At 47.7% G+C, this 23,810-nt stretch overlaps 1 protein-coding gene across 1 annotated transcript in view; it reads right to left on the reverse strand.

Annotated features, from left to right (window-relative positions):
- Window positions 1-23,810, reverse strand: part of FBLN7 (fibulin 7) — a 57,154-nt gene that overhangs the window by 14,922 nt on the left and 18,422 nt on the right. The window contains exons 2-3 of the mRNA XM_052649187.1: window positions 18,597-18,756; window positions 12,270-12,440 (exon numbers count right to left, since the gene is read on the reverse strand). Coding sequence (XP_052505147.1) covers window positions 12,270-12,440; window positions 18,597-18,756 — 331 coding nt within the window. The remainder of the gene's footprint in view (window positions 1-12,269; window positions 12,441-18,596; window positions 18,757-23,810) is intronic.

Raw genomic sequence — 23,810 nt, forward strand, 5'->3', positions numbered from 1 at the left:
CTTCCTGGTAGAAGTATGTACTGCCGTCCTGCCCAAATGATAGAAACATCTCACCGGCATCTGATCAAGCCTCTGGAGTTTATAAGAAATACAGAGACCAAAAACTTAAACAAACTTCGAGTCATAAGCACTAGGCATGTAATGTACAATATGAAGATTATGGTTAACACTGCCATCTAGTATATTTGAAAGTTGTTAAGGGACTAAATCCCAAGGGGAAAAAAAAAACTATTTTTTTTTATATTTGTATGAGATGATGGATATTAACTGAACTTACTGTGGTCATCTTTTCACAGTATATGAAAATCAAGTTATTATGCTGTACAGCTTAAACTTACACAGTGCTATATGTCATTTTATTTCAGTGAAATTGGACCCCCAAAAACAGAAATGCAGACCCTGTTAAATAACCCCACAGGGATGCAGTGAGCAAAATCAAGGTGGTGGGAGGCTTCCCTGGTGGTCCCGTGGTTAAGAATCCACCTGTCAATGCGGGGCACACGGGACTGATCTTAGTCCAGGAAGATCCTACATGCCACAAGGCAGCTAAGCCTGTGCACCTAGAGCCCACACTCTGCAATGAGAGAGGCCGCCGCAATGAGAAGCCTTCAAACTGCAGCTAGAGGGTAACCCCTGCTCGCTGCAACTAGAGAAAGTCTGAGCGCACCCACGAAGACCCAATGCAACTAAAAAATAGATAAATAATTTTTAAAAATCCAAGGTTGTGGGAAACAAGCCGTTTTCTTCAACAGATAAACTTCAAAGGAACGGCAGACAGAGAGGAGGAGCAGTCTTCTTCAAGACGACTATGGATTAAAAGGTGTAGGAGACACAGCAACCAACCGTAATGTGCAGAACTTATCTGCACCCTGGCTCAAAGTGTTAAAAATACGAGAGACAAGTGCAGAAATGTTTATCCTGACTAGAAATTTTAAGATATTAAAGGATTTTCTGTGTTGATCATTACTGTACTACGAGTACATGATGACCATTAAACTATTCATTCTACTTTTGTGTATTTGAATTTTTCCATAATGGAAAATGCATTAAGATTGCTTGTCTTAATGAATGGATAAAGAAGATATGGTATACGGTATATTTATATGCTGTACTGTGCTAAGCTGCTCCAAACTGTGTCCGACTCTTGGTGACCCTATGGACTGTTGCCCACCAGGCTCCTGTCCATGGCAATCTCCAGGGAAGAATACTGGAATGGATTGCCATGCCCTCCTCCAGGGGATCTTCCTGACCCAGGGATTGAACCTGAGTCTCCTGCATCTCCTGCATTGGCAAGTGGGTTCTTTACCACTAGCGCCACCTGGGAAGCCCATATATATATATGATATATGAATATATGTATACACACATATACAATGGAATACCGAAAGTAAGTGAAAAGTGTGTATATGTATACATACAATGGAATATTGTGTGTGTGTGTGTGTGTGTTCAGTTCAGCTCAGTTGGTCAGTCGTGTCCAACTCTTTGCAACCCCATGAACTGCAGCACACCAGGCCTCCCTGCCCATTACCGACTCCCGGAGTTTACTCAAATTCATGACCACTGAGTCAGTGATGCCATCCAACCATCTCATCCTCTGTCATCCCCTTCTCCTCCTGCCCTCAATCTTTCCCAGCATCAGGGTCTTTTCAAATGAGTCAGCTCTTCACATCAGGTGGCCAAATTATTGGAGTTTCAGCTTCAGCATCAGTCCTTCCAAAGAACATCCAGGGCTGATCTCCTTTAGGATGGACTGGTTGGATCTCCTTGCAGTCCAAGGGACTCTCAAGAGTCTTCTCCAACACCACACTTCAAAAGCATCAATTCTTCGGTGCTCAGCTTTCTTTATAGTCCAACTCTTACATCCATACATGACTGCTGGAAAAATCATAGCCTTGACTAGACGGACCTTTGTTGGCAAAGTAATATCTCTGCTTTTTAATATGCTGTCTATGTTGGTCAAAACTTTCCTTCCAAGGAGTCTTTTAATTTCATGGCTGCAGTCACCATCTGCAGTGATTTTGGAGCCCCCCAAAAAAAGTCAGCCACTGTTTCCACTGTTTCCCCATTTATTTGCCATGAACTGATGGGACTGGATGCCATGATCTTAGTTTTCTGAATACTGAGCTTTAAGCCAACTTTTTCACTCTCCTCTTTCACTTTCATCAAGAGGCTTTTTAGTTCCTCTTCACTTTCTGCCATAAGGGTGGTGTCATCTGCATATCTGAGGTTATTGATATTTCTCCCAAGAATCTTGATTACAGCTTGTGCTTCCTCCAGCCCAGCATTTCTCATGATGTACTCTGCATAGAAGTTAAATAAGCAGAGTGACAGTATACAGCCTTGCCGTACTCCTTTTCCTATTTGGAACCAGTCTGTTGTTCCGTGTCCAGTTCTAACTTTTGCTTCCTGATCTGCATACAGATTTCTAAAGAGGCAGGTCAGGTGGTCTGGTATTCCCATCTCTTTCAGAATTTTCCACAGTTTATTGTGATCCACACAGTCAAAGGCTTTGGCATAGTCAATAAAGCAGAAACAGATGTTTTTCTGAAACTCTCTTGCTTTTTCGATGATCCAGTGGATTTTGGCAATTTGATCTCTGGTTCCTCTGCCTTTTCTAAAACCAGCTTGAACATCTGCAAGTTCACAGTTCACATATTGCTGAAGCTGGGCTTGGAGAATTTTGAGCACGTGAGATGAGTTCAATTGTGCAGTAGTTTGAGCATTCTTTGCCTTTCTTAGGGATTGGAATGAAAACTGACCTTTTCAAGTCCTATGGCCACTGCTGAGTTTTCCAAATTTGGGTGTATGTGTGTATATATATAAATATACATCTGACTCAGATAAAAGTCAGAAGGAAATTGTTTTAAAATATAATTCCCCATTCATTCATTCAATCATTCAAACATTTGATAAATCAGCCAGCCAGTTGGTTTCACAGTAACCAAATATCAAGGGGCTACTCTATCAGAGGCAGCTCTTTCAGATGTTGTTTAAAGGTCTCTGAGGAAAGCCTCATGATCCAAAAGTAAGAGAACCAAAGCTTTGCTCTATTCTGACTTCAAGATAACCTTCCAGATACCAAATCTGGTGCAACACCGTGATTTCTGCAGTCTCCCTGTGGTTTGCCTCTGCAGACTCTGCCTGCCTCTTCCACCCTCCTTTGTCTGGTTCTGAGCTACTTCTTTTCTCTCTCCACCCTCTCCTCCGGGTGCTCTGATCACTGTCCTGGATTTAAGCACCACGCGGGAGCGCTCAATGGCTAGGTCGTGTCTGACTCTTGTGCGACCCCACAGGACTGTAATCCACCAGGCTCCCAGTCAGTGGGATTTCCCAGGCAAGAATACAGGAGCAGGTTGCCATTTCCTTCTCCAGTGGATCTTCCTGGACCAGGGATCCAACCCACATCTCCTGCACTGGCCGGCGGATTCTTCACCACTGAGCCACTGGGGAGCCCATTTAAGCACCGCCATCACGCTAATATAATTACTCCAAACTGCGTCTCTGCAACCCTCCTTTGCCCTTGACTCCAGATTTTACATCCAACTGTTCACTTGGCTCTACTGGGAAAGGAAATCTCTGGCCCCGCACTGGGCCTGGCACCTGCCCTCAACAGGAGATGAGGCATTCCTAGGGCCTGTGCTGGGTTTGCCATCTCATGTGGCCGTATATTTCCCTTCTTCCTGCTCCACAAGTGCTGTTCAGTTCTGCTGAGGTTGTATGCTGATGGCTCTCAGGCTCACCTGAAGCTCCAGTGTTTCAGATTCCTGGGTGAAGTGGGGAATCCTTCCACTGCACACGAGCAAGCTGCCCTGGGCAATTGCTGCTGAGAGACCTGCCCACCCTGGGGGGTGGACGCCCTTGGCTGGAACTGATCTTGCACTGGCCAGAAGCGTGAGGACAGTGCTGCTTCATCCAGGGCCCGACCGCCTTGTATTTTCCTTGGTGACTCCAATATTAAGATGCAGTGGGCAGAGTACTTAAAGCCTCCCTGGGACTGGTAACCAGGGCACGGTGCTGGGTGTGATGGTCCCTGTGGGTTGAATGAATGGATCTCCACTGCAATGTCACACAGACGCATTAAGGTAACAAAAATGGTATTCTGATCAACGACCTACACTCAGGTGTTTTTAAAAAAACATCCCCACCATTTACATCCCCACCAACAGGAAAAAGAATGAAATAACGCCATTTGCAGCAACACGGATGCACCTAGAGATGATCGTGCTAACTGAAGTCAGTCATACAAAGACAAATGCTACATGACAACACTTAAATGTGGAATCTATCTAAATATTAATAATACAAGTCAACTCACCTACAAAACAGAAACTGACTCAGACGTCGAAAACAAAATCGTGGTTCCCAAAGAGGAGAGGTGAGGGGGTGGTGAATGAGTTTGGAATTAGCAGATACACACTACTAAATACGGGTGTTCTCAGTGGCTCAGTGATAAAGAACTATCTGCCAACGCAGGAGACGCAGATTCGATCCCTGGGTTGGGAAGATCCCTTGGAGAAGGAAATGGCAACCCACTCCGGAATTCTTGTCTGGAAAATCCCAAGGACAGAGGAGCCTGGCAGGCTACACAGTCCATGGGGTCACAAAGAGTCGGGCCTGACTCTAGAGACTAAACAGCAACAACTACTACTATGTATATATATATATATATAGTAAACCACAAAAATTTACTGTGTAGCACAGGGAACTCTATTCAGTATCTTGTAATAACCTACAATGGAAAAGAACCTGAAGCTGTACATCTGAAACTAACATACTATTATAAATCAACTGTAGTGAAATAAAAGCAAGAGCAACCAAAAATAAACCTCCATCTGTCGCCGGATCTTCATTGTCTCTGCCCATGGCGCCATGCACCCTGTCACCCAAGATGGAGTCTGGGAAGCTTGCCCTCTTTTCCTGCTCGCATCCCTAGTGGGATAAGTTCCATGATGCTGTCTCCCAGTTCACCTTCCATCTTCCCTGTCCCCTGTTCAGTCTGGCCCCTGGGCCTGCTAAGAGCCACCTAAGTGGTTTCCCAGCATCCCGTCTCTTCTAGTCATCTCCAGCTCACGTCTACACAGCAACAGTGTGCCCATCAAATCAGTACAGCCCTCTTCTTAAACCTGGCTTATTTTCTCAGAACTACAACCTCCACCACCCACCCCATCCTCAGGACTATAAGAGCTGGCTCAGGAATCTCTCCACCCAACCTCACTCGTTCTCAGCTCACATGCTGCTCCAGCAACAAGGTTCTATGTTTTACCTTGTCACTTCCTCAAACATGTCAAATTCTTCCCTTCTTAAGCCTTTGCATGTATTCCTGTCTCTTTCTGGAATGGCATCGTTCCATGCCACCCACTAATAACCATTTTCACCTGGTTGGATCCTGCTCATCCTTTCAATCCCAGCATCACTGTCACTGCCTCAGAGAGGCTCTCAACTGTCCTCACCCCACAGGAGGTTTTATTCCCAGGCCCCTGTTGCTGTCGCGAAGTTGTGTCTCTTTGGCTCTTTGCAACCCCATGGACCGCAGCACGCCAGGCCTCCTCGTCCATCACCGACTCCCGGAGTCCACCCAAACCCATGTCCATTGAGTCGGTGATGCCATCCAACCATCTCATCCTCTGTCATCCCCTTCTCCTCCTGCCTTCAGTCTTTCCCAGCATCAGGGTCTTTTCAAATGAGTCGGCTCTCTGCATCAGGTGGTATTGGAGCTTCGGCTTCAGCAGCAGTCCCTCCAGTGAATATTCAGGGTTGATGTCAGTCCTTTCAAAGCACTGACCACAAATGCTGATTTGCTTACTTCTGTGCTCAGTGACCTGTGTCTTGCCTCCATCTTGGAGTGTGAGCCCTACTCACACTCCAAGTTGGGCAGCATCTGTTAGATTCAGCATTGAATCCCTAACATGATCCTTGGTGCACAGCTGGTACCCAGTGAAAACTGGTCGAATGAATGAAGGTTTAAAAAGAGGAGGATGGGGATGAGAAAAGTAAATATTTTTTCCCAGCACGGTGGACAAGGGTGTTTATTCCTCTCATGCTGTGTTTTGGTTACCCATGTTGTCAAAGGGACAAGGTCTGTGGTTATGATTTCCTCAGTTCAGGAAGCTTCAAATCTTAAAAATATGCTCTTCTGACTAAGAAAGGATACAGGGAACTAATCCAGGAAGCTAAGTGGCCGCTTTCCATTCTGGAGTTCCGGAGCCTACCTCTGCATTTTTAATGTGTAATTATGTGTCATCTCCTCTCATGCCAAGTTGGGTTCATCACCTTCCTTCAAGCGGTTGACTGGATGGGAGGGGGGGGCGATTATTAAAGCACTCGCAAATTTTTCAGCGACACGGAGGTTTGGCATCTTGAGATTAGTTCCCTGTAAATAAGATGATCTCCCCACTGTGGTCACACACAGAGTGACTGCAAGACTCCTGAGAAGGTGAACGAAGTGGACAAGCAGTAGCGCTGGTGGGATTCTAGGGCCACTCCGAGGTGGGGAGAAGGGGCCGTTGGATTGTTGAACTCCAGCCCATGTCCTGGGCCCCCATCAATGCTGTCCCACCAAATAGCAGGTAGAAGCACTATTTCTCCTTTTTGACAGGTTTGGGTGGCACTCTTTTGAGGCTTTTACTGGAAATAGCATCCATCAGACAAACTCCTGCTGAGAACAGAAGTGTCAACCAGGCACCGTCCACTCTCTTGGGAAAGGGTCCTGTCCAGCAGCTGATGGGGCACCTTGGTCGTGACACCAGTGTTTCTGTTCCATCACCACCCAAGGGGGAACTCCATGTCCAGTTTACACTTAAACCATAAGATGAAAGTGTTAGTTGCTCAGTTGTGTCCGACTTATCGTGATCCCATGGATTGTAGCCCACCGGGCTCCTCTGTCTGTGGAATTCTCTAGGCAAGAATACTGAAATGGGTAGCCATTCCCTTCTCCAAGGGATCTTCCTGACCCGGGGATAGAACCCAGGTCTCCATTGCAGGTGGACTCTTTACCATCTAAGCCACCAGGGAAGCATCTAAGATGAAAACCATCCCTCTAAAATCTCAGCATGGACTAGCTGCCACCTCATTCCCTGAGCCAGTTCTTCTCAGGATTTTAGATAATAAGTGTGGCCCTCAGAGAAGTCCAGGATGGGCTGCTGCAAGCTGTCCTCAGGCATGGAAGTCAGGGAAGAAAGACCGGTGGTTAGGGAGGAGGCTGGGACAACAGGGGAGACCAAGAACACACAGCAAGTCTGGAATGAGCTGGGACGTTCAAGGTGGAGAATGAGAAGCACCATGTTGGACAATGGGAAAGGCCAGTAGACTTGCTGGCCATGCTTGGCAGTGGGCCTCCAGGGAGGATGACCTCCATATCTCAGGATTGGGGCCTGCTCGGTGGGACTGGGTGCCCTGATGTTTGTCAAGGCTGGCTCACCCTTCCCAGAACAACAGTGCAGGTGGAGGTGAGCATACCTAGTATGTCTCACCTGGTCATACCCTCCTGCTGGCTTATAGCTTGCAGTCCTGATTGGTGAGGGTCCAATCGCATCACTGCTTCAAAATGTTCAATATCCTTCCCGCCTCTGGCAGTGGCAAAACCCAGCATTTTTAGTGTTTCTTAAAATTCAGTTAACATCACAATCATATGAAAAAATGCAGATTCCCAAAGTCCTATCCAAAAAGATCTCACCCAACTCAGTAGACCTGTTGGGGCATCAGAACTTATGTTTTATAAGCTTTCTGGGTGATCCTGGAGCGCCTGAAAGTTTGGGATCCACAGCACACAGGCCATGATACGGTAAGACTCCATTTTCCACTAAGGGGGTTGGTCCTGCTGCAGGGAGGTGAGATGCTAATATATAATTAATAGGTGTAAGATCAGGAGCGCAGCTGGCAGACATACCCAGGATCCGCTGAGAAGGCACTATACAACAGCTAGGCCATAGAAGCAACTTAGATGCCGGTCGACAAATGAATGATATTACTCAGCCATAAGAAAGAATTTGAGTCAGTTCTAGTGAGGTGGATGAATCTAGAGCCTATTATACAGATTGAAGTAAATCAGAAAGACAAATTTCATATATTAACGTATATATATGCATAACATATGACACATATTTACACTAAGATGACATTGGGCTCCTATGGGTCCCAACTTTGTCAAGCAACAATGGATTTCTTTGCTCAAGCCACTTATGACTATGTTCCTGAGCCTCCAGTGTTTCTTATTTATCTGCCTAAATATGCATTTTTTCAGCTCTCTTCTCTTATGAACCCATCTTTTCATTCAAACCAGATGATGCTCACTGTAAATGTGTATCACAACTGAGGGCCAAATATGGAGAAGACCTGAGCAAGAAAGAAAAATTCTCACAAGAGTAAAATGTGCTTCTGTCCACAGCATTACCAGGAGAGCAGGGGCTGGTCTCGCTCTTGTGAAGAACAACACAACAGCACTTGGTCCAAAGGAAGTGAGCATACAACCAACTGCCCCCCAACTCCAGCCCCAGATACATGGCCCAGAGACAAAGAGGTGGGGAAAGAAGACTTCATCAGCACTGTTGGTGGTGATGGGGAGGGGACTGTCACCTGGGTGTCCACGACAAGGGCACCAAGAGGTGAGATGCCCACACACCTCATGGAAGATGGAATGGCCATCAGAGGCACCCAATGCTCAGAGAAAGAAACCAACTGAGGTCTGTAACTCAATGCTAGTCTGACTCTTTGTGACCCCACGGACTATACAGTCCAAGGAATTCTCCAGGCCAGAATACTGCAGTGGGTAGTCATTCCCTTCTCCAAGGGATCTTCCCAACCCAGGGATCAAACCCAGGTCTCCTGCATTGCAGGCAGATTCTTTACCAGCTGAGCCAGCAGGGAAGCCCTAAGTTAGAAGTTCAGTTCAGTTGTTCAGTCGTGTCTGACTCTTTGCAACCCCATGAACCACAGCACACCAGGCCTCCCTGTATATTACCAACTCCCAGAGTCCACCCAAACTCATGTCCATCAAGTCAGTGATGCCATCCAACCATCTATCTCCGTCGTCCCCTTCTCCTCCTGCCTTCAATCTTTCCCAGCATCAGAGTCTTTTCTAATAAGTCAGCTCTTCACCTCAGGTGGCCAAAGTACTGGAGTTTCAGCTTCAACATCAGTCCTTCCAATGAACACCCAGGACTGATCTCCTTTAGGATGGACTGGTTGGATCTCCTTGCAGTCCAAGGGACTCTCAAGAGTCTTCTCCAACACCACAGTTCAAAAGCATCAATTCTTCAGCGTTCAGTTTTCTTTATAGTCCAACTCTCACATCCACACATGACTACTGGAAAAACCATAGCCTTGACTAGATGGATCTTTGTTGGCAAAGTAATGTCTCTACTTTTTAATATGCTATCTACTTTCCTTCCAAGGAGTAAGCGTCTTTTAATTTCATGGCAGCAATCACCATCCGCAGTGATTTTGGAGCCCCAAAAGATAAAGTCAGCCACTGTTTCCACTGTTTCCCCATCTATTTCCCATGAACTGATGGGACCAGATGCCATGGTCTTACTTTTCTGAATGTTGAATTTTAAGCCAGCTTTTTCACTCTCCTCTTTCACTTTCATCAAGAGTTTAGTTCTTCTTCACTTTCTGCCATAAGGGTGGTATCATCTGCATATCTGAGGTTACTGATATTTCTCCTGGCAATCTTGATTCCAGCTTGTGCTTCCTCCCGCCCAGTGTTTCTCAGGATGTACTCTGCATAGAAGTTAAATAAGCAGGGTGACAATATACAGCCTTGACGTACTCCTTTTCCTACTTGGAACCCGTCTGTTGTTCCATGCCCAGCTCTAATTGTTGCTTCCTGACCTGCATAAAAGTTTTTCAAGAGGCAGGTCAGGTGGTCTGGTATTTCCATCTCTTTCAGAATTTTCCACAGTTTATTGTGATCCACACAGTCAAAGGCTTTGGCATAGTCAATAAAGCAGAAACAGATGTTTTTCTGGAACTCTCTTGCTTTTTCGATGATCCAGTGGATGTTGGCAATTTGATCTCTGGTTCCTCTGCCTTTTCTAAAACCAGCTTGAACGTCTGAAAGGTCACGGTTCATGTATTGCTGGAGCCTGGCTTGGAGAATTAGAAGTTAGAAGTACAGACACCCAAAGCGATGGCAATGAAATGCTGCTGTAGTCCCACATCTGCTGCCGTAGTTTAGTACACATAAGGTGCTGATCCTGGATGGAGAGCTTTCAAGGTCAAGGCTAAGTCCAGATATTGGCATTTTCAGTGTTTGCAGGTTACATGGCTTGATTTCCTGGGTGTTTCCCAGATAACTCTGAGTGAGAGCTGGTACCTGTCATCAACCTTCAAACCACGGTTCTTTCCAGGAGACAGGAAATGGAGGTCTAGATCCATGAATATGGTTCTAGTTGCCCAGGGCCCGTCATATCAGCCTGCTTTTGTCTTTAGAGAAGGCCTGTCTTCCTGATGTTCCTTTATATTTTCAAGTTATTCATGCACTAGAAGTCCTCTCCAAGCTACTCTTCACAATAAACTTACTGATATTTATGTAACATTTGTATTTTCCCCTTCAAAGCTTGGGAGAGTCATGGACATTCTGCCCCAGCAGAAGTCCCATGATTCTTGTTCTGAAAATGACTGGTATCCATGATATTTTGACCATATACTTTTTTTCTTTGACCATGCCAGTTGACATGTAGAATCTTAGTTCCTCATCCAGGGATCAAACCTGTGCCCTCTGCAGTGCAATCATGGAGTCTCAATCACTGGATGGCCAGGGAAGTCCTTGACCATATGCTTTTGAAAAGCCAACAAATTATGTGTGCCATGGCTGATTTTCCTCTCCCTCAAGAAAGTACTATTTTCCATGAAAAGATGCTCAACATCATTCTTTATTAGAGAAATGCAAATCAAAATTGCAATGAGGTATCACCTCACACCTTCAGAAAGGCCATCATCAAAAAATCTACAAGCAATAAATGCTGGAGAGGGTGTAAAGAAAAGGGGACCCTCTTGCACTGGTGGTGGGAATGTAAATTGATATAGCCACTAGGAGAACAGTATGGAAATTATTTTCAAAAACTAGGAATAAAACTACATTATGACCCAGCAACCCTGCTATTGGACATATAGGCTGAGAAAGCCATAATTGAAAAAGACACGTGTACCCCAATGTTCACAGGAGCGCTATTTGCAACAGCTAGGACATGGAAGCAGCCTCGATGTCCATCAGCAGGCGAATGGATAAAGAAGGTGTGGTGCATAAACACAATGGAATGTTACTCAGCCACAAAAAGGAGAGCATGTGAGTCAGTTCCAATGAAATGGATGGCTTGTTATACAGAGTGAAGTAAGTCAGAAAGAGAAAAACACAATTAGTATATTAAAGCATATTGGAATCTAGAAAATTGGTACTGATGAACCTATTTGCAGGACAGGAGTTAACATGAAGATTTACAGAACAGACTTTGGACACAGTGGGGAAGGGAGAGGGGATGCATTAAGAGAGGAGCACTGATGTACATATACCACATGTGAGACAGAGCCGGCGGGGAGCCGCTGTCTAGCACAGGAGCTCAGCCTGGTGCTCTGTGACAGCCGTGAGGGCTGGGGTGGCATGAGGGAGAGCAGGGAGGTTCAGGAGGGAGGGACATATGCGTACTTGTGGCTGATTCATGTTGTTGTATGGAAGAAGCCAACACAATATTGTAAAGCAATTATCCTCCAATTAAAAAAAAATGTACTGTTTTCAAGGTTAGCACAGAGAAAAAAAGAAGCCTTTTCATGCCTCCTTCTCAGCTAAATGGTTTCTCCTGCAGCTTGCCTACACCAAGCCCCAATGCAGTCACAAAGGACTCCTGAGAAATTTCCTCAGCGTTATAGATCACAAAGAACCTTGCCGTCAAACGGCAGCCCCAGAGCAAAGCAGTCCAAATAAGGAACGTCTCTCCGCAGTATCTCCCCTGGCCCCTCCCCAGCCCACAGAAGGCTTCTTGCCCCAACTCTGCGATAAGAGTGCATATGTCAACCAGTTCAGCCTGTCCTCTAGCTGTGACCTTGGGCAAATTCCTTCACCTCTCTATGGGTCCATTTCCCTATAGGTAAAACAAGACTAAATCGTTGAGAGGGTCTGGCAAGGGATTCTGGAGACAGAGGCCAGCCCAGGCCAGGCATGGAGTGAGTCACCAGACAGGCTGGCTACGGCTCTGTGTTGAAAAATCAGGGAGAAAATGTCCGTTGGAATGACCCCTCCCATCCAGCAGGCCCCTGGGAAGGAGGGACCGTACCTTTACAGCGGGGTTGCTCCCCCGTCCAGGTGCCGTTGGGAAGACACACCACACTGCTGGGCCCGACCAGCCGGAAGCCGGGATTGCAAGTAAAATGGACTTCGTGATCCACTAAGTACTTGCTTCCAAACTTTCTGCCATCCAGAGGGGCATTCAGAGCAGGGCAGGAAACTGTAAGGAAGAAAGGAAGGCCCACGAGCATTTAGACATCATTCTGGATTACAATCCATAAAGAAGGCTGAGTGCAGAAGAACTGATGCTTTTGAATTATGGTGCTAGAGAAGACTCTTGAGAGTCCCTTGGACAGCAAGGAGATCAAACCAGTCAGTCCTAAAGGAAATCAACCCTGAATATTCATGACGATGAAGCTGAAGCTCCAGGTCTTTGGCCATTTGATGCGAAGAGCCCACTCACTGTAAAAGCCCCTGATGCTGGGAAAGATTGAGGGTAGGAGGACAAGGGGGCAACAGAGGATGAGATGGTTGGATGGCATCACCGACTCAATGGACATGAATTTGAACAACCTTCAGCAGATAGTGAAGGACAGGGAAGCGTGGCGTACTGCAGTCCGTGGGGTCACAAAAAGCCGGACAAGATGGAGTGACTGAAGGGCAACAACTGCCTTACAGTGGGCTTCCCCAGTGGTTCAGCAGAAAAAATCTGCCTGCCAGGGCAGGAGATGCGGATCTGATGCTGGGTCGGGAAGACCCCCTGAAGAAGGAAATGGCAACACACTCTAGTATTCTTACCTGGGAAATCCCACAGACAGAGGAGCCTGGAGGGCTATAGACATGGGGTCACAAAAGAATCAGACATGACTTCGTGACTAAACAGCAACAAACTGGATCACAAAGCTTCTCACCCTCAGCACCCGCAGGCTGAGCGCCTGCGGCAAGCTGTGCACTGGGCTCCACATCTTATTTTGTATTAAATGTTTTGGCTGCACCACAAAGCTTGCAGGGTCTTAGTTCCCTGATAAATGATCTAACTCAAGCCCTTGGCAGTGACAGCTCGGAGGCCTAGCCACTGGACTGGCAGGGAAGTCCTTGGACTGCACATTCAAAATACTACATGTCACTGAATACTCAGAGCGCTCTTGGGCACAGGTAATGCATGCCCGCTTGGTGACAGATGAGATCATGGCTTAGACACACTGTGGTGTGCAGGGCCTGGCAATGTGGGAGGGTGGGAGCTGGGACCCCAGTAGGGCCTACCCACTCGTTCTGCTCTCTTGGAGCCCCAGCCTCCCCAGGGTCTCCTTGGTTCTCCCAGACAGGCCATACTCAGCCCCATCTCCAGGCCCTGGTTTTTGCCCTTTTCCCTTCCTAGAATGTTCTCTCCCCAAGGACTGCCCATCTCTGGCGGCTTCTCACTATCTAGGTCTTGACTTGAACGCCCACCGCTTTCCAGGGTGTTCTTCCATCATGTTCCACTAAGATTCTTCCCCTGCCCATGAGCTCACTTGGCTTTCTTCTAATGTTTGTAACTGTTGGCATTATCTTATCAACGTGTTTGTTTGTACATTTGATGTCAGTCTACCCCTCAGAACTTCCAGTGGGGCAAAGACCTTGCCTGACCTCCTATCTCGTCTGTATCCCCGTCACCAGCTTGTAGTGAAGGCCTGATAAATAATTCTTGACCAAATGAATTAATGAAAAATTGTTTATTGTATTCTTACTGTCTGCCAGGCACCCTATTAGGAGTTTGAGACAATTAGTGAACGAACAGGTGAAACTCAGCTCTCAGGAAGCTTCCTTCCATCAGGGAAGACACTCGACAAGCAAGATCCACAAGCAAATGGCAGAGTGTGACAAGAGGTGACAAGTGCCGTGTAGAAAATAAAGAAAGCTGTGGTACATATACACAATGGAGTATTACTCAGCCGTTAAAAAGAATTCATTTGAATCAGTTCTGATGAGATGGATGAAACTGGAGCCGATTATACAGAGTGAAGTAAGCCAGAAAGAAAAACACCGATACAGTATACTAACACATATATATGGAATTTAGAAAGATGGCAATGACGACCCTGTATGCAAGACAGGAAAAAAGACACAGCTGTGTATAACGGACTTATGGACTCAGAGGGAGAGGGAGAGGGTGGGATGATTTGGGAGAATGGCATTCTATCATGTATACTATCATGTAAGAATTGAATCGCCAGTCTATGTCTGACGCAGGATACAGCATGCTTGGGGCTGGTGCATGGGGATGACCCACAGAGATGTTATGGGGAGGGAGGTGGGAGGGGGGTTCATGTTTGGGAACACATGTAAGAATTAAAGATTTTAAAATTTAAAAAAAAAAGAAAAGAAAAGAAAGAAGCACAGGGGAAGCCAGAGGTGGGGTGTGTTTTGGGTATAGTGGTCAGGGGAGGCCTCCTTGGGACAAAGAGCTGAAGAAGCTAAAGGCATGACCATGCAGGTATCCAAGGAGGATAGAGGGATCAAGTTGGTGCGAAGGCCCTGAGATAGGCATGTGCCTGGCAAGTCTGAGGAATGTCCGGGAGACCGCCATGACCGCAGCGGGGTGAACAGACTGGACAGCAATAGGGCATGAAGACAGAGAGGCAATAGGGAGTTAGAGACAGCAGTGCCGTGGCATCCCAGAGGAGAGAAAAGGCCACGTAACTTGCTCTTGGTGTGCAGCAGGGCTGGAGAGGGGAGATGGTCCCTGTTCCTCCCCAATCTGCAGCCAAGCTCCACTCGTGGTCCACGCTGGTCTAAAGGAAGGCTGCCCCAAGTTGGGACAGCTTGGGTTTGGATTTGTCTGAGCTGGAAATTCAGTCACTTCTAACTCGTTTTTAAGGTAAGATCCAAATGTCATTTGTAAAAAATACTTTCAGGGTTTTAGACAGATGAAAACAAAGCTGTTGCTTCAGCTGTGTAGGCTGTAGTTTGTGATGGAGAATGGCTCAGCATCTACTAGGCGGACAGCATCTGTCCACACATCGCTCCAGGGGCGGGGGAGCAGCCACTTGCATCTCTGCCCCATATCCCCACCCCCGTGTCCTGGGAGAAGAGTGGCAGCCGGTTCACTCCCTGAGGACGCTCAGTGCCCTTTGGGTTCTGGGGAACATTTGACAATTGACACGTGACCTTCTGTTAGTGAACTTCAAAGTGAGCACCCACAGTAATGACCTTGTGAGCAGAAAGCCAGGCGAACCCACATCCCAACACTTGGGCACCCCCAGCTCACTCCCTGCAAGTACACGACTTTATATTTCTCTTTGAAAAATCTCCTACTGCATTGTGCTGAAGAGGATTTAAAATGCTTTGGGGGAAAGGAGTAGGGTCTCTATGGGGAAGAGACATTTTTAAAACCTTCAAAGAAAGAAAACTTACCGACTGGAGCAACTCACAGGCAAACGGTATCAGAATGGATGGAATCATATCTCCACATGGCTCCATAATGCAAGGATCAAACCTGGGTCTCCTGCATTGCAGGGGATTCTTTACCATTTGAGCTACCTGAGCAGGCCCACATACATGTCAGCAGACTTAGTGAATGGATGTGCATGCGTGCATGCAAAGTTGCTTCCGTTGTGTCTGACTCCTTGTGACCCCACTGACCGTAGCACAGCAGGCTCCTCTGTCCACGGGAATCTTTAGGCAAGAATACTGCAGGGGGCTGATGTACCCTCCTCCAGGGGATCTTCCCAACCCTGCGATCAAATCCACGTCTCTTGTGCCTCCTGCATTGGCAGGTGGGTTCTTTACCAAGAGCACCACCTGGGAAGTCCCAATGAATGGATACAGATTCAATAAAAATCCATTTTCAGGCATTTCCCAAATGGTAGCCAAAGGATTCTGTTGGGTGGGAAGACATGCCCCTTGGCTGGTTCATTTCATCATGATCGTCTCTTGGTGGGCCTACAGGGCCTCCACCATCCCAGAGGATGTAACCTGTAAGAAAGAGCTCAGCAGGAAATCAGTCCTGGCGATTTGGGGACGTTATTGGAATGAGGCTGCGGAGATAAGTCCTAAAGCTGATGGACTGTGAAGTTTTCAGGGAAGAAAGGCTGGGAAAATAGGAGGGAGATACTCAGAAATAAACCAGAAAGAAGGCCAAGAATTCTTTGGTACTGGAAATTATTCTTCCTGATTCCCAAGCAAATGCCCTTTTAAAAAAAAGAAAAGGTAATTTTCCTTCTAACTGCAGTGTGATCTGGGGCAAGCCTCTGGCTTCCCCTGGGCACCTGTCAGTGCCCTTTACCCTGCAAGGTGGTGCTGACAGCTGCCCGCCCCCATGTCCAATGCACGAGGGAGACAAAATGCACAGCAGCAATTCTTTAAAAAGAGAATTGGCCACTTTTTTTTTAAGGTGTGTCCTGTGGGATCCTGGTTCCCTGATCCCAAACCCATGACCATAGTGCAGAGTCTTAACTGCTAGACCAACAGGAATGTCCCAAGAACTGGCCACTTTAAAAAGGTCTCGCATAGCTCAGGAAAAAAAGACCTTGAACCCAGCAGCAAGAAGATTAGTAATTTAACCATAGCTATGTTTCTTTTTAAATATATACATATGCATATATGTGTATTTATTTGGCTGTGCTGGGTCTTAGTTGCAGTACATAGGATCTTCAGTTTTGGCTACGGCAGGAAGGATCTTTTTTTTCAGTTGTGGGATCCAGTTCCCTGACCAGGGATCGATCCCTGGTCCCCTGCATTGGGATCGTAGTCTTTGTCACTAGACTACCAGGGAAAACCCCTACCTTTTCTTTTCTGTATTCATGGACAGGGACCTCAAAGATGGGCAGGGCAGTTGTAGAAATTCCCTTCTGCAGGCTTTTCCTGGAAACTCCCAGAAACCCGCAGGCACTCTGATCCCATGAAAACAGGAAGGACCAGTGCGGTTGAGCCTCAGCAGTGAACAAAATCCCCAGAACAGAACCCACTATCACTAACTCACGTTTCTTGGCCTCAGTTTCCACATCTGCAGCCGAAAGGAGGGATGCCACACTGTGACAAGCCCCAGTGAAGGCCGCGGCCTCTCGGCACCTTGGAAAGTGTGAGGCTTTTGGCCACCAGGTCCAGCTCTGCACCCATGCAGCCAAAGAAAACAGGAGTTGACTCAGGGCTGTGGAGACTCTAGATTTGCTACCAGAGTCTGCAAAGGTGGAAAATCCAACCCAGGAAATCCATCTCACACCACCAAGGAGGCCCTGGAGGAAAGCATCTTAAGTGAGTGAAGACATTAGATATTCCTCAGGCTGATGACTTAAACAAATATATGGCAACCTTACCCAACCCCCCATAACCCTGTGTGCATGTGAGCAAAAGTGTTAGTCCATCACTCATGTCTGACTTTTGCGACCCCATGTATTGCAGCCCACCAGGCTCCTCTGTCAATGGGATTCTCCAGGCAAGAATACTGGAGTGGGTAGCTGTTCCCTTCTCCAGGGGAATCTTCCCAATCCAAGGATTGTACCCAGGTCTCCCATATTGCAGGCAGATTCTTTACTGCATGAGCCACCAGAGTCATCATGACTTAAACAAACATACAACAGGCTCCCTGACCCCTGACACCCTGAGGAGAGGCCAGAAGAAATGCAGCCACCCATGCCAGGACTTGACAGCGTGCAATCCATTACTGGGACAACCAGGAAAGGCCCAGTGTCTGTCAGAGTCCTACCCCAGGGGAGGGGGTCTGGGGGCAGGGGGGAGGACAGCAGAGACAAATGCAAATTGCCCTCAGCAGCCCCTCCATCCCAACCCACTGCACTAACAGGGGGCTCATGGAAAAGGAATAATTTTCATGCCTGGAAAACAGAAGCCAGTGTTGGTTCATGGGCTGTACCCGGCAGGCCACAGGAGTGCAAGATATTAATGGTGAAGAAGCCATAATTGTTCCAGGAGAGTGTATGTGGGACCCCTCTTTGCTTTTCATTCAGTTTGCCGTGAAATGACAACTGCTCTAAAAAAAAATAGTCTATTAAATGACAAAACAAGAAAAATGAACCAACTAGGGTCTCTCCTGATGGGGATGCAGGCTCCGAAAGTTGTGCCTTTCGACCATTCTCTGGAGAAGCTATGCATGGGGTTCTCCAGGCAAGAACACTAGAGTGGGCTGCCATTTCCTCCTCCAGGGGATCTTTCGACCCAGAGATGGAACCCAAGTCTCTTACATCTCCTGCACTGGCAGGTGGGCTGTTTACTACTAGTGTCCCCGGGGAAGCCCCGAAGATAGGGGGAAACGGGCACGTCTTCCTAGCACCCAGCCCCATACAGAAGGCGAGGCCGGGAAGGCCTGGGAATCAATCCAGCCATGGGAGATGGGAGCAGGGAGAGGATCCCCAGGGCTCGGGGCGCTGACCCGGGGACCCACCTGGGGGCGTATCCGGGCCCGCCTTGCTCACAGAGCTCTGCAGCGCCGCCAGCCGGCTCTTCATGTGACGGACGCCCTCGGCGAAGCGTGTCTCCTGGCCTTTCAGCAACTGCTGCAGGTGGCGGATAGCCATGAGGAACTGCTGTTTGTTGAGACAGTTCTGGGGAGAGGAAAAAATATTCATCACCACCACTAGCATGGGGGGCCAGGGGTTACCGGGACCCTGGGCTCTAACACCCTGGGGATCCGCTGAGTACAATACAGAAGCGGCCCCGCTGGTGTCCCGACAATATATCGGGTGAGGCGCCCAAAAAGCACTCCCCAGTTCCTCCCTCAACGAAAATAAAGCTCCGATTTTCAGAGTGCAGGGCAGAAGTGATGACTCTAAGTGATTGGGTGGTAGAAGAATTATCTAAAGGCAATGTGCCTTATATGAGTGGTCTTACTTCAAAGACCACCCCCCCTCCATCCTGCTAATTCTTCGCTCCAAGTTAATGCTCTAAAACCTGGGCCTCGAGGAACTTTTTCTTTCTCTACCTTGGACATTTTTAAGCAGATGGATGATATAACATAAAACAGGCAAATCAGGGAACCCCAGTGGTTCCCATTCTTTTAAAAATGTAACAGGGCACAGGACTTCCCTGGTAGTCCAGTGGTCAAGAATCTACCTTGCAATTCAGAGGATGCAGGTTCGATCCCTGGTTGAGGAACTAAGATCCCACATGCCTTGGCAACCACTAAGCCCCGGAACAACAATAGAAGACCCCACGTGACTCAAGGAAGTCCCATATGCCACAACTAAACACCCGACACAGCCAAATAAATAATTAAGTATTTAAAAAATATAACAGAGCAAGTTCAGTTCAGTTCAGTCACTCAGTTGTGTCCAACTCTTTGTGACTCCATGGACTGCAGCACGCCAGGCTTCCCTGTCCATTACCAACTCCCAAAACTTGCTCAAACTCATGTCCATGAAGTTGGTTATATCATCCAACCATCTCATCCTCTGTCATCCCCTTCTCCTCCTGCCTTCAATCTTTCACAGCATTGGAAAATGCTGGAGAAGGGAATGGCATACCACTTCAGTATTCTTGCCTTGAGAACCCCATGAACAGTGTGAAAGGGCAACAGGGCAAGTAAGAAGAATTAAAGGAGCATTCAGTTAAAGTTAACACTGAGTCCTAACACTTTTTGAAAAGCTCAAAACACAGAAGGAGGCATGTGCTTATCACGATAGAGACTAACTTTAAGCAACACTTGGTATCATGCCTAGTGATAAAAATCTCAAGGTTTCTGATCCTAATGGGGGCTTCCCAGGTGGCGCCAAGTGGTAAAGAACCCGCCTGGCAATGCAGGAGATGTAAGAGAGGTGGGTTCGATCCTTGGGTCAGGAAGATCCCCTGGAGGAGGAAACAGAAACCCACTCCAGTATTCTTGCCTGGGAAATCCCACGGACAGAGGAGCCTGGCAGGCTACAGTCTGTGGGGTTGCAAAGAGTCGGACAGGACTGAAGTGACTGCGCGTACACTGATCCTAATTGCCCTTAAGAGCCAGGACGTGAACAGGAGGGAGAGGTGAGGACTTCCCTGGTGGTCCCATAGTTAAGACTGCGCTTCCAGCGCACAGAGCACAGGTTCAATCGTTGATCGGGGAACTAAGGTCGCCCGTGCCAAGGTGGGGAGGGTGCAAAAACATAAATAAACGAATAAGAACATTGCCTCACTGGGAACAAAAGAAAGAAAGAAAGGAGAGGTGAGTACCATGGGCAGAGATAGGACAGGCCCTGGTTCTCATGTTGCACATTACCTCAGCACAGCCTAGTCCAGCCTGACTCACATGACCTGCATGGAACAAAGGAGAGTGGGATGACAGCAACCTCTGGGGATAGGCTTGTGAATCCGCTTTTATTTTGTTATACTTAATTTTTTTTCCTACAATGATTATTAGCTTTATAATTAGAAAAAAAGGTTTCAAAGGCGGCCAGCGGTTGGCAGCCAGGAGGCATGTGGCCTCTGCAGCCTGGGTGGCTTCCAGCATCGCCAGTGGAGTGCTGCCACCGCGGCGGAGACAGAGCCACGGCCGCTCTCTCAAGGCGGGTGCCAGGCTGCTGCACCTTGGAGATCTCACCAAACACAAGGCTCACTGCTCCGGGTCAATGGATGCTTTTGACAAAGCTGAATCCCCAGTTGCCCCTGGAGCTCATTAATCCTTGGGGGCTCCTTGGCCTCCACCCTAAAACCAGGGCCTGACTGGGCCTGGCCTCAAACACAACCTTTGGGAAGTGAACTTTTGTTTGCTTTCCTGCTCCCTCCCTCCTTGTGGTCCTTCCCACGCAGGCCCTGGGCACCCGGGCAGTGACCTCTCGCAGTCCCTGACCTGCCCAGCATGGTGCAGCCATCCACCTAGATCGGACTTCACACACCCACCTCCCTTCCCTTTAAAAACACAGAACAATAATAAGGAGCTGCTTCCAGAGATGCTGCTCCATAGCATGTGTGATTCACATCTGTGAAGTTCCTCACAGTGTACCAAGCTATATGCTACTCCTAGGAGGACAGAGGAGCCTGGCGGGCTACAGTCCATAGGGTCGAAAGGAATTTGACAAGGCTGAAGCTACTGAGCACACAAAAGGACTACTGGCTGGCAGCAGCCCTGTGAAGAAAGCCTGGGACTGTCTCTGTTTTACAGTCAAGATATAGAGGCTGGAAGTCAAGCAACTTGTCCTGAACCATGTGGCCTGTGAGCGGCAGCACCAGGCTGGGGACCTGCTGACTCCAATCGATTGCGCCCACCAACAAGTCATGCCCCCGGGGTTGTCATACGCCTTAGTGTGTTCGGTCGCTCAGTCGTGTCTGATTCTGCAACTCCATGGACTGTAGCCCGCCAGGCTCCTCTATCCATGGGATTCTCCAGGCCAGAACACTGGAGTGGGTTGCAATTTCCTCTTCCAGGGGATCTTCCCGACCCAGGGATCGAGCTCAAGCCTCCCACATTGCCGGCAGATTCTTTACCACTGTTTCACAAAAGCCTCTGTGTGGTGAAGGTTCTCGATTAGTCTGCATGAGGGATTGGTCACCCTGTGACCCAAGCTAAATATCCCACAGGAGTGGATTTCTAACTCCTGTGTGGATCCCAGCTTGCCAGCATGAGCGGTGGAGACAGGAAGTGGGGTGGGTGGAGTGGAAGAGACAGCTTCACGCAGTGAGCCAGGCCAGCAGCTGCCTCCAGGGCGTGACAGCTGGGAGAGGGCAGTCCCAGGGGACAGGGAAGGGCTACGTTTCAAAGTAGGAGACGTTAGATCAATGCCAAGGCTTCTGCCGGGAACCTGGCATAGAGGACATTGTACTCCAGTCAGTACAGAAGGAAAGACGGGAACGGAAATAAAGGGGCCTCTGGGAAGCCAAGTGAGTTGAATCTCAGTACTCCCAGGTCCAGACACACTGCGCTCTGCTTGTGGTGGCACTGCCCTGGAACCCTGTCTACCTATGCACCATGAGCAGCAAGCGCCACTGGCTTTGCCTCAAGGTGCTCATTACAGGTGAGCTGTGCTCACCTCTAGGCTTCCCAGGTGGCGCTAGTGGTAAAGAACCCGCCTGTCAATGCAGGAGACGTAAGAGACACGGGTTCGATGTTTTGATCCCTGGGTTGGGAAGATCCCCTGGGGGAAAGTCCCATGGACAGAGGAGCCTCTGCGCTACAGCCCATGGGGTCACAAAGAGTCGGACACGGCTGAAGTGACTTAGCATGCACATGCTCATCTCTCCAGTCACGATGGGAAAACCTCCCAGATCAAGTACACTAAAGCCATGCAAAGGTGGAGATGGAGGAGGAAGGTGGTGGGCAGGCTTGATGAGGGAAGGTCAGGAAACCTTAGCCATCTCTGCCTCCAGCCTCACTAGGGTGATGCTAACAGAATTAAGTGTTAAAGATCCTGTGAGCCCAGAAATAAACCCATGCATATATGGTCAATTAACTTACGACCAAGGAGCCAAGAACATGTGATGGCAGAAGCACAGTCTCTTCAACAAATGGTGCTAGTGAGGAATGGAATATTTCCTGCCATATTAAACAAGGATGTCACAGTCATCAGTGATTGCAGGCCTCCAGTGTGACCCTGTGAGCTCTAAGGGCACTCAGGAAGAAGAACACTGAGATCTCGCAGCCATCAGACTATAGCCCCTCCCTATGGTGATCCCCAAGGAAGCTCAGGAAGTAAAAAACACATGATACCCACCCCAGATAGCTGAGGTACGTATGAAAGAACGATTTCCGTGAGCCCAGACTTGCATCTCCCCATACACAGAAAGCACTAAACTCCTTAACTTGGGATATCTGGTTTTCTTTAACGATAATCTTTTGATGCTTAGACTACCTGCTGTTTGTTGCAAAACTTCTATATAGCCTGGTTCCTCCCCTCACCTCCTCAGAGTCGTTCTCTCCAGATTGCTTGAGATACTGCCTCCCAGGCTTGAAGTCCTAAGAATTCCCACCAAATAAAACATAACTCTCACCTTTTAGGTTATGAATATTTTTTAAGTTGACACTGGGAAAAACTGGACAGTAACATGCAAATGGATGAAACTAGACCGCTGTCTTACATCCTCCACAAAATTGACTCAAATTATATTGAAAATTTAAACATAAGACCTGAAACCATAAAACTCCTGGAAGAAAACATAGGCAGTAAGCTCTTTGTCATCAGTCTTGACAATGACTGTTTTTTGGATTTGACACCAAAAGTAAAGGCAATGAAAGCGCTCATAAACAAGCGAAGCTAAATCAAACTGGGAAGCTTCCACACATCAAAGGAAACCAGCAGCAAAATGAAAAGGCAGTCTACAGAATGGGAGAGAGTACTTGCAAGTCATCTGCAAAATTTCTCACAAGGGGTTAATATCCAAAATACACAAAGAACTCATATAATTCAAGAGCAAAATAAAATAGAAAAAAAAAAATACTTCGGCTATCTGATGTGAAGAACTGACTCCTTAGAAAAGACCCTGATGCTGGGAAAGATTGATGGAAGGAGGAGAAGAGGGTGACAGAGAATGAGATGGTTGGATGGCATCACTGACTCAATGGACATGAGTTTGAACAAGCTCCAACTCAAGTTGGTGAGGGACAGGGAAGCCTGGCATGCAACAGTCCATGGGGTCTCAAGGAGTTGGACACAACTGAGCGACTGAACTGAACTGAAACAAAAATCTGATTTTA

Source organism: Budorcas taxicolor, chromosome 11 (assembly GCF_023091745.1).
Source record: "Budorcas taxicolor isolate Tak-1 chromosome 11, Takin1.1, whole genome shotgun sequence".
Lineage (NCBI taxonomy): Eukaryota > Metazoa > Chordata > Mammalia > Artiodactyla > Bovidae > Budorcas > Budorcas taxicolor.